The 17,849-nt window shown below is 35.4% G+C and overlaps 1 protein-coding gene and 1 pseudogene across 2 annotated transcripts; one reads left to right on the top strand and one right to left on the bottom strand.

Annotated features, from left to right (window-relative positions):
* Nucleotides 1–255: 255 nt before the first annotated feature.
* LOC104593541 (protein NRT1/ PTR FAMILY 5.4-like) lies at nt 256–3,567 on the bottom strand. Of its 2 annotated transcripts, XM_010253437.3 has the most exons (5): nt 3,286–3,567; nt 2,981–3,198; nt 2,371–2,900; nt 1,041–1,900; nt 256–839 (listed from the first exon to the last, which is right to left on the bottom strand). In XM_010253437.3, exons 1-4 carry the CDS (start codon nt 3,401–3,403, stop codon nt 1,075–1,077), a joined length of 1,692 nt encoding a protein of 563 aa, XP_010251739.1. In that variant the 5' UTR covers nt 3,404–3,567; the 3' UTR covers nt 256–839; nt 1,041–1,074. The 2 variants fall into 2 exon arrangements, with proteins under 2 accessions (XP_010251739.1, XP_088748090.1); XM_088891964.1 differs by lacking the exon at nt 256–839 and having other exon boundaries at nt 902–1,900.
* A 6,600-nt stretch (nt 3,568–10,167) lies between these two features.
* On the top strand, nt 10,168–12,439 carry LOC104593702 (uncharacterized; annotated as a pseudogene).
* The last annotated feature ends 5,410 nt before the right edge of the window (nt 12,440–17,849 follow it).

Here is a 17,849-nt window from a genome sequence, read left to right as displayed (position 1 = left end):
TAGACAAACCTTAGGTAAGTAATTCCTCTACAAGAATGAAAGAATTGGGAGATGGTAGGTCACAAGGAGATCCATTGACAATAATTGAAAATTAGGGTCCGTTTGGTTTGTAGTTGGAATTGGAATCGGAATTGGAATTGAAACTGAAATTTTTCGGAATCAGAATCAGAATGGTCTATTCTCATAATCTGTTTGGTTCAGACAGAAATGGGAATGAGAATTGGAATCACCAGAAATGAGATTTCATTCCCAAAGGAGGGGCAGGGTATGACCATTCTCTCAAATGGGAGAATGCCATTCCAACAGGAATGGGAATGGGATTCCGATTCCACCCAACCAAACAGTTGTAATCGGAATAGCCCATTCCAATTCCAATTCCAGACCCCTATTCCTACGAACCACACGGGGCCTAAAAATTGCAAAATCAAATCTGAATCATATCAATCCGGTTATATACTGTTAAATCCAAATTTCTAGGACACCAAAAATGAAATTCCAATTCATCCTGACATAAGCTTGAATTGAATATTGTTTTCTTATTAAATTTCCAAAGCTTCAATTTCCACAAGTAATTTTCAATCATAAAATATAATATCAAAGTCATTTTTAGCTCATTCTATTAATCCTTAGGTCATTTTTTAATTTAATTTATTTATACTACTCAATATCCAATTGCAATCCAAACTCAATCAACATAAATCTGATGGATAATCAGATTTCAATTTGAATATATAAATATATCAAATTTAGATCTGTGCGCCTATATCCTTTTATCCATCCAATTCGATCCATTTGCAGCCCTAATATGCCTGATCCAACCAAAGTCTTCCAAAACCCACCTGATAGAAACAGAAAGAGAAGGGCCCAAAAAGTTAACCACTAAGGAAGAATTAATTGTTCATAAGACCTATATGATTTCTTATTAATAGTATAATATTATGCTCTTTCATTGTTTTCATATTGATGCTATTCTTACAAACTCCTTGTGTTTAGAATCAGTACTAAACCAAATTGTTGCAGTGTAATTCTCTACGACTAACCTTTTGTTTAGAGCCTCCAATATTTGGATTCGTTTCAACACTGAGTTTTCTTGTAAATGAAACACTTGGCCACCAAGATAAAACAACCAAGCCCAAAGCCACTCAACCCAGCCAACAACCAGCAATAATAGTCAAGATGTGCAAGATTGAGATTTTCACCCAACCATTCATCTCCCCATCTTGAGCTAGCGAATTGCACCATAGATATAAGAGCACTGCTCAATAAGCTTCCAGCACCAAGCACACTGAGGTAAGCAGCTGAGCCCATGCTTCTCATTCCCTCTGGCATCTGATCATAGAAGAGTTCTTGCAGCCCAACGATTGCAAATAAATTTGAAGCTCCCATCATCATATACTGTGGCAGCAACCAGAAAATGCTCATGGGAATGGTTTCCTTTGGTTTCTCTATCAGCCCATATTCTCTTGCAATCTTAAGTCTTCTACCCTCTACAAGAGCTGCTATTACCATGGCCACTGCTGAAAGAAAAATTCCTACTCCAATTCTTTGGAGGATTGTGATGCCGGAGGGGAATCCGGTACAGTTTCTTGCAGTTGGGACGAAAACAAGATCATATATCGGCATGCCGATGATAGTTACTACACCAATAGCCACTTGAAGGCTTGCCGGAGGGACAGAGAAGTTGGAACTGATCCTTTTGTACATTGTACTGCCCTGCTTGGTGAAGAAGGTCCCTCCTTGAGAAAACATAATTCCATATATCAAGCAACTAAACCATATTGGAAGTAGACGAAGTAGAAGTTTAACTTCTTCTACTTGGGTCAACGTGCAAAGCCTCCAACCGTTTCTGTTCTTGCTCGATAAATCTAAATCGTCAATGATCGTAGCTTTGTCCAAAAATCTGCAGGAATTAATGTAACAAATAATGCTTACGAAGTGATCAAATTTTGACGCATTTGGGAAACCATCAATTTCTCCAAAAACAGAGAAGAAAAAGAACACTAGAAGTTATCTCACTCAGCTTCAAGAATAACCTCTAAACATGAAAATCTGTGTAGGGACTAATAATTCCCCTATTGATTTTGAACAACTGTGAGTTCCAAATTTCATTTCTCAGTGTGATCTCCCCAATTGGCCTGATCAGTGGCAAGCTCAGAAATTGAGTTGGGTCAACCCAACCAATGTTTACCAAAAACCAGCCAATTGATACTATCTATCACAACATCTACAAAATTGGGGTTGATCACAGATTCAGGTTTTGAAATTGGGCTAATAAAAGTTTTCCATAAGATTCTATTTCTACCAAGCTTTTGGAACCTGCAGGGATCAATCCAGCCTTGAGACAAAGCCAATGGGCAAATCCCAACTTACTTGAATTGATGGATGCGTGGGAGGGTCTGGCGACCAGTAGAATGAGAGTCAATGGCCAAAGTAATGCTTTCTTCTCCACTACAATCTCCATGGCCATCATCTGAGAAAGACAAATGCCGCTTACGAGCAGCTGCAACAAACACCTGCACCACTCTGGTAAGGGGACTGCCCGTCAAGGACTGTCGTCTATATGATCTCCAACCAAACAGAAACAGAGCTAGAGCAATGGCCATTGCAATGGCTGGCACTCCAAACCCAATTGCCCAACTCACATTATCTTGAATGTAAACTACTAGGCAAAGTGCTGTTGAATTTCCTGTACAGATCCCAAAGTACCACCAGTTAAAGAAGGAGCTCTTGGCTGTCTTCTCATCTGGTTTATCTTCATCGAATTGATCTGCTCCGAAAGTCTGTATACAGGGTTTGTGCCCGCCTTCCCCGACGGCCACCATGTAAAGAGAGAAGAAAAACACAACTTTCTGAAATCGCAATGGAATCACCGACACCGATAACACTAACATCACTAATCCCTGTGACAATATTTGAAAACTCTGTTCAAAGATGAAAGCTGAGAATACTGAAATAAGTTGATGAAATCCGGCCAACCCACCATGAGATAAATTGCGGACGAGATGATTATGGTCTTAAAACGACCCAAGTAGGAATCAGCCATGAAAGCTCCAAGTAGAGGTAGGACAGTCGCTACTCCAGACCAGATGTTGACGTTCATGGCCGCTGTGGCTGTAGGCTCGAGAAGGACGTCAGTAAGATAAGTTATAAGGTTTGCCGACATGCCATAGTAAGCAAATCGCTCAGCCGCTTCGACTCCTGTTGAGCCAATAATCCTTGAGAAATAGGTAATGAAGGTTGGGAGAAGTATTAGAGATTTAGTCGGTGTCAGAAAAGCAGGCTTACCAATGATGTAAATGGATGATCTCCATCCTCCCTTGGATGATTCTTGTTGCTCATTGGCCTCCATGTCTTCTTCATGATCATCGGCATTCAACAATGGAGAGGTAGCAGAACCATCCATTATATCAATGTAATGTAGCAGAGATCACAATTCACAACTAAGTTTTATAAAAAATCAGCAAGGTTGGGAAATTTTAGTCGGAAAAGTACGGATTTGTCCAATTATGATTTCTGATTTAGACTGCAGGGCCATAAACATTCAAATGTACCGATACCCACACTCTATTATGCTCCCACGCCCTCGCCCTCGCCCTCTGGGTATAGGTCATTCATTCACTCAACTTTAATTTATTAAATGGTCAACGATGACACTGTAGTTTTCTTGAGATGGGAGCCTTGAGATATTCCCAATACACGGCGGCAGGATATGCCAAGTCATTCAATGGAACAGAATAGACGCATTAGACACGTTTTCATGGTACGTACATATATTTAATTATTAACAAGGGATAGTGAGTGGGGTTATTGGTAAATAAAATATAAAAAATTAGTTCTGTGCGGTTTTGTAGGAGACCGTTTGTCAAGTCTTTTTGAAATATGTTCTGGTAGCTCATAATAAAAAGAGGCACCGAGCTTTTGTATGAAGATGTGAGGAGTTTGAAATTAGTGTGCATCTTTTTCTGTCTTTCTATGCGAAAATAAAATACGAAAAGTTTCATTTGACGTTTCTTGAAATCAGCTAAAAAATGGGATTTTCATCTTTTTTGGATTTTGAGTCTTTTGACAAGTTCCAAAGAGTCTATTTGATAATCAAAAGTTGGAAAGGTGAGAAGACATGTATGAAAAGATCGAAAATGGCAAATTTTAGGAAGCTTCAAATGAAGCTTTATGGTCATGTGATAGATTGCCTCTAAACGTGTTTTTAAAAGTTTAGTAGATCAAACCACTTATCAAACGGTCTTTATCTTTAAAGACAATAATACCCCATAAAAGCTCAATTATCAAACGACGTTCTAATAAAATTTTGTGAAGTGGATTGAACTCTAAATTTCACTAAATTTTATGGGATCGGGATCAACTCACAGCAAATATTCTATCAACGTGTATTAGAAAAAAAAAAACAAAAGGGGTTTTTATGATTCAGTCCACCCCTAGGAAATCCTAGCTCCATTTAGGAGTGGATTGAATCCTGCCCGTAGTTTGATGCCAAATTGTAGGATGTGGTTTGATGCCAAAAAGAAAAAAGATTTTTGAGACAGAATGCAGTCCAAAAATCACAAACAAAAATTGTAACAACCCGGTACCAATTTTTGTTGTGAGCAGATCCCACATGAGAATGAGACCACCATGTTTGTAATGCGATCATATTGGAACAATTTTTGTTGTGAGTAGATTCCACCCCAATTTTAAGAGGGCTAAGTCTTCCCCTCCTAGGCTTTTTTATTTTTATTTATTAATAAGATTTGGATAGCCACCCTGCACTACACTGGGAGTAAAGTTTGGGGCTAAAAAAAAGGACAGAAAAGACTTTCTACTCTTGCAAAGTCGCCTTGCTTTTCCTTTAGGCTGCATTTGGAAACCATGCAAATAGAGTGTAAATTCCAGTTCAGGGTAAATTTACACTCTGGTTCACTTTTGTCTGTGTTTTGCAACATTACATTTTTGCATTGACAAATGACAGACCAATACATATTTACATTGATAATAAGATGTAAAAATACATCAATAAAAAAGAAGTAAATTTGCATTCAAGTGGGCTTTTGATGAAAAAAATGCGTATGCTTTATTGGAATTTGGTTTGCATCCATTAAAGCTAAAAGTCCGTTTGATAAGAAAGTAAATTTGTCGGTGTAAAACTAACCCAACTTTATAATTTATATGAATTGTTTTAAATTCTGCATATTTGCATTCACACTTATTTGCATCGTTTCCAAACTCAGCCTTATTCATTTTTTTTAATAGATCATAGAATTCTGTAATATTGATTGAATCCTAATTCTTATGCAATTATACCCAAAAAATTTTCTAACTTAGCTTAAAACCAGAATTTACCCGGAAGAAAATTAAAGCTTAAAAGGAGAAAAGAATAAAGTTACACCCTTAGTTATAACAGCTGAAGATGCTGAATTGAAAATCTTATTGAGTTGTCTTTAGGGGTGTTCAAAAAGAAAACCAAATTCATCAAACCGGCCCGATTTGATCCGAAATAGTCAGTTTTTAAAAATTGTTGATCAGTTTCAATTCCTTAAAATGGAGAATTCGACTGGCTTGTTCAGTTTCAATTTACAATTTTGTAAACTGAAAATAACTGACCCAACCATGACACTAGCTGGGATGGCAGAACAAAACTGGACATGGCGTCTAGCCATCTAAGTCAATTTGAAATGGCATTTCCCTTAATTTTTATCCAATAATAGAGATAATAAACTGATGGTTAGATCTTTCAAATTGTAGCTTCTGTGGAACAGTGGGAGTGGAGTAGATTCTGAAATTAAATATTCAATTGAGAGTTGTAAAGAATAGAAAGAAAATGTTGTTTGAAGATTGAAAAAGATACAGAAGAAAGTTGACCATACATCGTTTTGCCCATTTAAATCTCTTTCCTCCTTTTGATCAAGCATTTAAACCCACTTTGTATCTACTTCTCTCCCTCCCATTTCACTAACTTGTGCCCGTTTTGGATTCTAAAAATATCAAAAATATCAACCTGTGTAGGTAGGTTTGATTAAAAAAATTATACAACCCTAGTTGTGAGTTTCTTAATTGCTAAAACTAAAATTGGATAGATCACACTATACCCTTATTTAAAAATTTTATTATTTAATTATTTTAACAGTTAAAAGGCAAAGAAATAAGTCTTTCAATTCAACAATTTCAACCATTATCATATGGCTTATTATAGTTACTCTCTCTATCTTTTTTGAGACAATCCATAGTCTTTGTTCCATTGCTACTTTTGTGATTGTCTGTTGTTTTGATAGTTGCAATGGATCAAGCTTATGGGCTAGTTTCAAAAATGAAAAAACATAATTAAGAAAGAGAAGTTGGAAGCAATAGGAGGTTCAAAATTGATTCCTTTGCTTAGGGCTATGATGATCACTCATAAGTCATCCTAGCATTCCCATCATGAGGTGAAAGGAGGATGGGAATGCTATGACGTTTAATCATTTCAACACTTGCCTGTAGAGCGATTTCGAATATGCACATCATAGAGTGCACCTCACACTGACTTTACAGGCACATCCCATGTATAGATAGGGGAATAAATGGATTGAATTCGAATCGAATTAGGTAATATCTGAATTTGAATCTGATTGAAAGATCCGATATTTGAATTTGATTCAATGTTTGACGGATATTGAAAATTAATATTCAAATTCAAATTCAATTAAATGTTCGAATATTCGTTTTGATTCAAATTCACCCAATTAATTGTTTTAAGTAATTAATAAATATATAAAATAAATATTTTATTTATATAAAGTATATAAATATATATTATTTATATAATTAATATATAAGAATTAAATAATCAGTTGGATTCGGATATTTATTGAATCGAATCAAATAATATCTAAATTCGATCGATTAAATATTCAAATTATTCGAATTCGATTCAATTATGTCAAATCTCGAATTCAATGTCGAATTTTCGAATACCATTCACACCCCTAAGTACATGAAATGTTCCTGATAGATGGTGGGATGTGTTTGTGAGATCGATGTGAGAAGTGTTGTGTGAGGTGTAGATCTGAGGATTGGATTGATATTACCCAGATCCATCATATTTGGTTTCGAATTGAATCTTATCCATCAGATTATATCGGATTCCAATAGGTTTGGATTACAAATGAATATCAAATAGTGCTAAAATATTTAAAAAAAAATTAACAAAATGTCCTATATTATAAAACCAACTAATAATTAAGAATGAATTTGAATGGTACCAGTACAAAAGATTGAACGGTTCACGCTAAAGGTATAGCTGAAAAAAAAAATAGAAAAAGAAAAAAGACAAGTGTTTAAGCTGCTGACAACCAAAAGAGCTACTTGAAAGTAAAGCATTAAACAGATTTAGTTAAATAAAATCTTAATCTGATTATTAAAAAACTTGCATCCAAATTTGACCCAAAATCTGATTCGATTTGAGGACTTCATATTCAGATTCGAGTCCAAATGAACTCAAATCGGATTTGAATTCAATCCAACTCTGTATTAATTTTTTAATGTAAATATAATTTACTGAGTTTATTATATATATAATTTTAAAAATAATTATATAAACTTTATATTAAATTCAATAAATATTATAATATAATTAAATTCAAATTTTACTCAATCAGATGAAGTGAAATCAAAATCCGATCCAATTATTGATCCAATGCAAATTACAAAATCAACATCGATCCAATACAATTACCTCGGAAAGTAGGATAGTCAGATGAGATGTCGAATGAGATGGTGGAGTTTCAAGTATGATTGACAATAATAATATAATGGCCACAAAAACACTACAGCTGTACATCATCAGTAACATCTCCATTAAATAACAAGTATATGTATGTACTTGTGGACGGACAGCGTTTCATGTGCTCAGAGGTGCGAACTCCTACCTCAAAGACACTTGACATGAAAATCGTCAAGCTCCTGGTAAAGCATACCTTGTATTGAGGTCCCAACATCCATTGCAACCGTGCATCAGATTTCGACCCATTGTTGGGAACCTTGTTGGGATGAGATTTGGACTCGTACCGGTTACACCTTGTCACTAAACCCACTAATTACTAATTAAATAGGTCTAGCATACAATGAGTTTGGCTTTGGTCAGTACAAGTCCATGCTCATACCGTTTAAATAGCCTCTTGCAATCTTGTATTAGGAATATCTCTCATAAAATATAGCACATAAGTACGAAGATATTCTGAATGTAAGATTGTAAATATTGTTCGAACAGGCTTTGCACTGACTGAAGCCAGTTTTGCATACAATACCTTGCCCCCATGAGACTAAAACCGCCTTGTGAGTCATGAGGAAAACTTTGGCTGATGGAGAGCAACAGCAGGAATGTTTATGAGCATGACATGTCAATCCATTCAATAAGGTTTTAAAAAATCGGCTCAGAACCAGAACCGCTTTGGCCACTGGTTTCTGGGCCAGCAGTTTGAACAAATGTGTCGTTTCAACTTTAAAAAATAAAAAATAATTAAAATAAAAAGGGTCAAAAGTCATTATCCGAGTTTTGAACGAATCGACAGTTCAATCACCCAGGTAATCAGGTCGCTTACTAAGTCAATGATTTTTTGTCAAAGACTAGATTAAAGGTGAAACAGAACCAGTTGCCAGGATGGTTTTCAAGCCAAACAGTCTGACCATCTAGATCAACGACAGTTCGAAAACACTACCATTCAATCCCTTACTAGTCTTTTTGGTCAAAAGAAAATTGATGGCAATTACGTGCTGAAAAGAATTTAATGAGGATGGTAAAAGTGTAATCCCTAAGTAAAACAAGTAAATTGGGATCCCTGTGAGGATCAAATTGGGAAGAGTGGCTGTCCTCCTATTAATAATTTAAAAAGAAGATAATAATAAATTATTAATAAGTGCGTTGTGGTGGTTGTCACTTGTCATGCAACAATCACTGAGGGTTCTTAATTCTACAGTGAGGACTATAGGATTGGGAAGGGTGAGAAATGAATTACTGGATTTGGTAGGTAACTTGGTGGTTTAGAGAGATCGATTATGTTGTCTAGAAAGTTTAGAGTGACTTGACTCACTATGAGATGAAAATACAAATTATTTTTCATGACTTCACTATCAGAAGGGCAAAAACCAAAGTGAGAATTAAAAATGGAAGGGGAGAATGGGTAGAGGGTCAAAAGGAGATTATGAAAGTTTTATATTAAAGAGAAGAACAAGATTTATGAATCGAGTAATCTAACTTGGTTGTAGTACAATTTTATTTGTATTAGTACAAATGCATGAGTGTGTAAATGAAAAAAAATGTAAATCCTCATTTAATTTTGTTTTGAATTTTACTATATTTTGCTTATTGTCTTACTTTTCTTTATTTGTACTGCAACCAAACAAAGTAAGCTAAACTTTGAAACAAAATAGGTCATAATTTACATTCAAATCATTTGCACTGTTATAGTTTGCATCAGTGCAAATTTATTTGCATTGCAACCAAATACAACCTTAAGAACATATTTATTGATATTGGATGATCATGAGGAGTGACTGAAAAGAGATGTGTCCAATAAAGAAATCAAAGAAGCTTTGTTTCAAATAGTGCCTAGGAAAGCCCATGTCCAATTAGTTTTCTAAATCTCTTTATTCAAATAAGTGAGGGGAGGGAAAAAACTTACATAGAAAAACTGTATTGAGTGTGTAAATTTCTGGACCATAGGGGGGGCCATGGCTCCCATGGGTCCCCCCTAGCTCCACTCCTAGGTTAAGTGTTTTTATTTTTTTTTCCAATCTAATTACCTTCTTAAGGAAATGAAACTTCACCTTTGTGAGAGAAGAAAAACCTATGGACCTCACGTAACAGTTTAAGCTTTTAGGTCAGATGGTTCCTTGAAATGGTACAAAGCTTATTTAACCAAGTGGTCTGGTGCTTGATTGTCATCGCCTTCATTATAATTAATTAAAGGGTAAATTACAAAGACCCCCTATACTATGGGATCTATGACAAAGACCCCCTGTACTTTGTTTTGTGACAAAGACCCCCCTGTACTATGGGGTCTATGACAAAGACCCCCATACTATGACAGTGAGACAAAGATTCCCTTCCATTGAAATCCGCATTGTAATATTTTTTAATACCCATACTACCCCTGTAATAACTATTTGGAGAAAAACACTGTTAATCTTCCCTAATCTCATGATACATGAACAGCAGTGACGGTAGCTGTTGCAGCGACGGCGGACTTCCGAAGTCGTCCCTCTCTTTCTCTCCTCCGATCTCTCTTTTTCCCCTTCCCCTTCCCCTTTCTCTCCTCCCCTTTCTTCTTCCTGTTTTCCTCTGTTTTCCGTTCCTTGCAGGTGAATGATCTGAGTTTCGTAGTTGCAGAGACACCAACGTTGGCTAGGAGATAATGGGTTACTTGTCAAATTTGCTATCATTCACTTAATCAGATTGCCTTATCCTCTACTTCTTATATATGCTAAGTACTCCCATGAGACAATTCCTAAAAGGTTAGAAGGAGATCATTGGATTGAAGACATAATGTATGTGACTAGGCCTCTTTCACTATACAGACAGCCTCACAGTTCCCTCTCTCTGCCTCCACCTGAAGGGCCCAATTCGAGTTACATTGTTATTCAAGATGAGGAGTCTGTGGATACATGTTGTATCGGATTGTGTAAGGACTACAAACTTCGAGATCTGCCATTCCTTCAGAACAAGATGCTTACAGTCCGACATGTAACAGGGGCTGGGGAGTACAGCTCGGAGAGCCATGATGATGCCTACTTCATCCCAGTTCTTAACTAGCCGCTGTCTTCCAATCCATACTATGTCATAAAAGCACACGGGAGGCACAAAGAGTTTGGCCTTTTATCCCTTACTACTTGTTATATCTTCCTCTTTTCCTCTTTTAAGGTTCTAAAGGATTTAAATTTGTTCATCTTGGATCAGTACTGCTTTTTTTTTCTTTTTGATTTGTGCTTCAGTCATTTCTGTAGGTGCGTTAGTGATGTAAAACCAAAAGCTTTGGATCATCAAGACATATACCAACAATTCGAGATTACACTTTGGCAGGGTTTCTGTGGCCCCAGTAGAGGTGGTTTTACTGCTAAATCTGTAGCTCCAGATGGGATTCCTCCACAATTCCTGAGGAGAAAAGGATGGGAGATTTATGCCTCAACTCCAAAGCATTACCAGTTAGGTGAAGCTCAAGGCCTTGATGCATCTCTTCGAGCGCATCTTCCAGATTTGGACTTCACACCAGAGACCAAGATTTCTAGGACTGTGATTGTGGGGAAAGATCAAATAAAGAGATCAATGTTTTACGAGGTAACACTTGAGCAACAGTGGGAACAGATTTATGCTTGTGAGAATATTCTTAGTGAAAGCAATACAGTGGCTATCGATGTATACGTTCAGAAGGAAACGTTTCCGAAACACAAACAGAAAAACAACAATTTTCTGTTTCACCTGCAAGGAAAGGAAAACAGAGGAAATCGAGAAGAAGAAAGGGGAAGGGAAAGAAGAGAGATCGGGGGAGAGAGAGGGAGGATTTTGGAAGCCCGCTGCTGCTGTTCGTGTATCATGAGGTCGGGGAAAACGAATAGTGTTTTTCTCCGAATGGGGCAAGGATGGAGATGATTTCCCCCCGTGGGGATGGGGATGGAGAAATTTTCATCCCCGTTAGCGGGAATGGAGAAAGCACTCACCGCCCCACGGGGACCCCAATCCTCGCTTCACGGGATCCCTACTAATATATATGCATATACGTTATAATATATTTAAACATACATTTATCTATTAATATTTTAAAAAATATAGTTGAATATGATAGATTGAGAGGAGCTGGAAAAGAGAAGTCAAGTTGAAGGGCTGCAAATTGAACTGCAGTGGATGCGAGGCTTCTTAACAGATGCGGAGGCAAAACAAGAACAAGATGAACGAGTCCGCAACTGGGTTACAGAAATCAGAGATGTTTGTCATTAGGCAGAAGACGTCATTGACGCATACATCTACCAAAAAGCGGCACGAGAACGAGGGAGAAAACGATGGAAAGGAAGTATAAAAAGCTTCTCTTGCATCGTGAAAGAGGGCATGGATATCTACAGTCTCAGAAATCAATTCGAAAATATCAACAAGAAGATTAGAAGATTAGGAGGATCTCTGAGAGTCGAGGGATTATGGAATTATAAATATAGATGAAGTAGGAGAAGGACGAGCTATTCGAATGAGATGCAGTTGCAATTATTTAGATGGAGTTATTCACATGTTATGGAAAAGGATGTAGTTGGATTCGAGGAAGACATGAAGATATTGCTCAACCGATTGATTCACAAGGAGGAACAGTCCTTACATCTGTTATGGAATCTTTCTCAATAGATTGATTCACAAATGACATTGTTCTTTATTTTGTTGCTTTATTGTGTTATAGTTAGTTGAATTATTGTTTATTTGCGTGTTTGTAATTATGCTTGTTTGGACTTCCATGTGGGCCTTACCTATTGGAGCCGAGAGATGTGCGCCTAACACCCCTTCCCACTCCCATCCGAGTATTACCGAATTGGTTAAACCACCGCTTTGGGCTTTAGAGTCATTACAAATGTAAAATGGTTTTTGATGTACTTCTCGGAGGTCCCATCACCTCCATTTCATTAATTGATGTGAAGTGACTCCAATTTAGCCTAAATGGGTTGTTTCCCAACACTCACAATAGGGTAAGGAGGAACATAGTTTTAGATGAATCATGTACATTAACAAGTTATATATTTTTTTTCAATTAATGACAGATGAGAATCATAAAGACAAAGAATATTGGCAAATAGCACAAGGTTGTAAAACAAAATACAAAGCAACCGAACACACTACAAAAAAAAACAATAGAATAAAAATAGTAGAAAAAAAAAGCACCTAAGCACATTATGATCCATATAGTTTCATAAACAACCACCAAACTCCCCACCTCAGTTCATTCTTATCAAATAGGCAACAAACTCATCGAGATAATAGCAACATTTTGTGCTTATTCTTTCAATTGTTTCCAAATTACAATTTTCATAATTCCAACAATGACATATACGACTGAATTATTATGATACTCACATTCTATCAATTGAAAAATCGGCAAATACTCACATTCAAGTTTATAATAAATTTTTTCAATTACTACTAGATTATTGCGATAAATTATTCTTAATTTTGATCACATTTTGAATTTGTTGAAAACAAAAATTACAACAAAAATGTTAATGTAACATGCTTATCATTTATAAATGAGGAAAGTGAATATTTTTATATTTTATTAGTAAATGTGTACATTCTTTTTTTATAATGATGATTATGATAATAACTAATATGTTTTCTAAATGTTTTAAATTTTTTATTTTTTATATTTATAAAAATCATTCTTATTTGTCACACTTATTTTTGTTTAATACGATGATTGCTGAATATATAATATTAGAAACGTGCTCAAATTGTTATTGTAAATTTTTTATATATTTTATACATTCATGTATTCTTAACATTTTTTTTTTACATTTTATACTTATGAGATTCTTAAATGTATCTATTTTGTTTTTTATTTAGATACAACATTAGTTTTAATTTGAATGTAATATTTCTCCTTTTTATAGCATTGTTATCGAAATATTTCCTTAAATAGTATAACTGTTTCCAAATTAGGCACCTCAATCCATCTTTTTCAATTATGCACCGAACTCGTTAAGATAATGGAGACTTTTGGTGCATCTGCCTTCAACTGTTTCTAAATTACAATTTTTGTGGATTTAATCAGAACATATACGATTGAAATGAAAGATAAAATAATTATTAAAATATATAAAAACATTAAAACTTCATTGAATATTTAATAATAGCTTTTTTTCACATCAACAACTAATTTGTGATGTACTATTCCCATGTTTTGAAACATCGGCAAATATTTATATTCAAGTTTATTAAAAAAATAATAATTCTATTGGATTACTATGATAAATTATTCTCTGATTTTGATTGCATTTTTGTCTTCACTGATGTTAAAGGCAAGACATGTTAAAGAACAAACAAAAATAACAATTAGCAAAAGAAAGGTTAAGACAACACATTTATCAATTATATATGAGGAAGGGGCATTTTTTGTCAATATGACTTCATTCTGTATCGATTTTAGCACAAGTAGGATACTCTACCGATCTCAGGGGTATTCTGTCAATTGTTTTGTGCCAATTTCAACCACATGGATACTCTACCAATCTCAATCAGAGTATCGGATCTCAATGTCCTTGACCCTCTTGTATAACAAAAAAGTAAAATGTTATACCGGTGAGCCTTGAGTGAGATAGATAACAGAATCTAACCACTACGTTTTTATTCTAATTACAGCAAAAACGTGGATGGTGATGTCTGTCATGGGCCTTCATGTCCACTTGCCAACGTTTAAGGGTATAGGCCCACGTATTTAGTATTTGACCTCTTGGTTTGCTTTTCCATAAACAACCTTTAAATACTCAATCAGACCAAATTATGTATTGAATGGGAGTAGCATACATGACCCTTAATGACGTGCATGGGACAATTCGATTCAATTCAATGATTGTGGGTGTTTTTGAATGGGACCTAGTTACATTACATAATTGTTATTTTATTAATTAAATGGAAAATTTGTTGAAAAAAACAAAAAAAAATATGAATGATCACATAAACGAGAGAAGTTTAATGGTTATACATCATGTCACAGATAATTATTGTAGTTGTGGGAGCTCAATCCCTGGTTACATAATTTAATTAATAAAAATTGGTGATTATCTATTAGCTATCATGTAGATGTAAGTCAATATTAACTAAAATTGTGGAAAGCTTTTTAAAAAAAACAACACTAGAATTTTAGTCTCTATCACCAAGTCTTTTAATTTAAACAATATGTTTGACTTTTTTTTGAAAAACTCACTAGCATAAAACGTGTATTAATCATGCTGAATCATCATGACAAATGGATGTTATTTTTCTTAATAGTCCAAGAAAAAAAATGTTAAATACTCAATAAGTCAAGTAGTAAACTATTATACCATTGTTGATTTGTTGTTATAACCTTTAAGTTATTATAGCTTTTATCCTTATTTTATGAAATTGGTTTTTTTTTATTGTTGTATTATTGTATTAAGGCAATATGTTACCATCAACTTGGCATTTAATGTTTATATAATGCACGACAAAATTGATGTTTAATTTATTTTTACATTGTTGTTAATACTTTTGAATTATTGGAGATCTTTATTTTATAATGTTGGATTTATAGTATTACTCTCATTTTCATGCTTTGGTGCAATGGTATTTATTTTATTTTGTTTGAGACCATATTAGCAAATGATTGTTTAATGTTTGATTTAGTTTTGCATGGGTTAACATTATAACTAAGCCATTTGGTGCTATATGTGTCAATACACTTCATATCAAGTTAGTTATGGCATCTCGAAATAATGTTAAGAATAAAAATCTTATATTATCATAATTATTCAATAATAAGATAAATAAGCTAATTACTTATAATAATTATTACATAACTTATATTTGTTATTTTAAGTATGTTTTATGTTTCGAGTATTACATTCACCAATATATAAATGAATAATATATATATATATAACAACAACAATGTGTACGTGCAGTACCTCCGTTCATCAAATGGAATAATCTTTGCTTTCAACAAAAGCAATCTACATAAGCAACTTAAAGAGTGAGCATGCGAAGTATTAAACATGCAAGGGCCAACTGCTAGAAGCAAGTTCAAGCTTTGAACTACCCTATGTTTAGGGTAACTGCGTTATCAGCCAATGGATGTTCGAAGTAATTAGGATTAACTCCTTACAGAATGTGCCTCACACCAACCTCAAAGCCGCATTCCACCCTGTATTAGGAACATATCCCCGTGGATAACAAATTCAAGTACGAGAGATGTTCTAGATGTGCATCTAGTACATGTTGTGATGTTGGTGTGAGGCACACTTTGTGAGGAACAAATCCAGGCTTCGCTAGAGGACAAGTTTTAAACATGCGATGGGCAGCTGGGAGAAGCCACTATGAAAGGCCAGCTCGAGCTTTGAAGTACCCTATGTTTATGGTAGCTGAGTTGTCAGCCACCAGACGCTTGAAGGACTAACATTTGTGATGATGCTCTCATCAGATAGGGGTAATGCCAGTCACCTCTCCTGTTCCCTCTCTAGAACCCTACTTCCCTTTTGTGCTATCTCTATATTCTATAAAACTCTCTCTAACTCTCTCTCGTCTCTTCAACCTTTACTTCTTCTCTATTTCTCCCAACTTCCTTTATCTTTTATGTTCTTTCTCTCTCACCTGCTTATCTTTGGAAGTGTTTGGGTTTCGAGTCTATTGCTAGGGCATTGAGGGTGGAAAGGATCGCATGGTTCACTTCGCACTCTCGATTGGATGCATCTGTGAGGGGTTTCAGTTCGAAGGAGGAGTCTATTCATCTACGAAGCATGGTACTAAAGTGAAGGAGTTTGAAGCTGCTGATAACAACTAATTGAGCCACCATGACTCACATTTGTTTTTGTTTTATTTGGGTATAACCGTTTAATCTTGAGGATTTTGCTTAATCAGGATTTTTTGTGTTTACTTACCCCTGCTTATGTATTTGTCATGTTTTTATTTTATTAATTTTTCCATTTCTTGGCTTTTTATTTAATATATATATATATATATATATATCGGTACTTTCCTCATTCAAAAAACAGAATCTACTCGTGCGAGTCGATTAAGGGTCTCATGTGCAAGCATTTTATATGTGTAAAATAGAGTAGAGCATCAATTTCACTTTTGCCCTCCGATGACCTTCTTCCTCGATTTCACTTTTAAGCATCACCAGACTCTCTTTGAGGGCAAAGGTTGCCAGAGAAAGGCGACTTTCGAGTTTCCTTGTCGTTTCTGTCGACCTTTGAGGATTTTCCCTCTCTGTTTTGCCCTCCAGTGATCCTTGCACGAGAGAATGAACGACGAAGGAAAGCTAACTTGCATGCTTTGGAGAACGAATGAATGACGAACGGCAACCCTGGCCATTTCCGGCGACCTTCAAGGATTTGCCCTCCGACGATCCTGGCACTGTTTTCCATCCAACGGTCCTTGCATGGGAGAACGAACAACGAAGGAAAGCTACCTTGCATTCTCTAGAGAACAAACGAACGATGAACGACGACCCTGGCTAGCATGTATTACACGTGTAATACATGCTGACTCTTTAATCTAATAACCTATCATCACCGCTCGACTGGGATTTATCTGTCACTTGCATGCTTGAGGATTAATCTGTCTCTTCATCAATGTTTGATTAATCTAATAGTACTCGACTGGTATTAATTTGATAGCACGTCACTTGTAGGATTAATTTGATAGCCCGTCACTTGTAGGATTAATTTGATAGGCCATCACTTGCATGCTCAATGTTTGATTGACTGGGTAAATAGATATAATAATAATTTATAGCCATAATCATTTCTTCTCCTTGGCAGATGTATTTGCATGTTGATCTCTAAATATATTCTTCTTATATGAACTTCTCGTTCTATTTTCTTTTGGTTTTCATTATTATCTCTTGGGGGTTCTTCTCGTATTGTCGTTTGGGTTCTTGCCTAGTGTTCTTCTGGTGTTTGTATGTTTTTGCTTTATTTACTTCAAACCAAGTTTTTTCTGTACTGATATTGAACTATGTGTTGACTTTTTTTTGTGCTAGGTTCTTCTGGTTGTTGCCTGTGTTTTTCTATTACTGCTATTTGCGTTCTTGCCTCGGTTCTCCTAGTGTTTGTATGTCTATAAATTCGTTATTTTTTCCCATCTCATTTTTTATCTCAAGCATGTCTTTGCATTTCTG

This window comes from Nelumbo nucifera, chromosome 7, assembly GCF_055504915.1.
Source record: "Nelumbo nucifera cultivar China Antique chromosome 7, China Antique-T2T, whole genome shotgun sequence".
Classification (NCBI taxonomy): Eukaryota; Viridiplantae; Streptophyta; class Magnoliopsida; order Proteales; family Nelumbonaceae; genus Nelumbo; species Nelumbo nucifera.
This window is presented reverse-complemented; position numbering and strand designations above follow the sequence as displayed.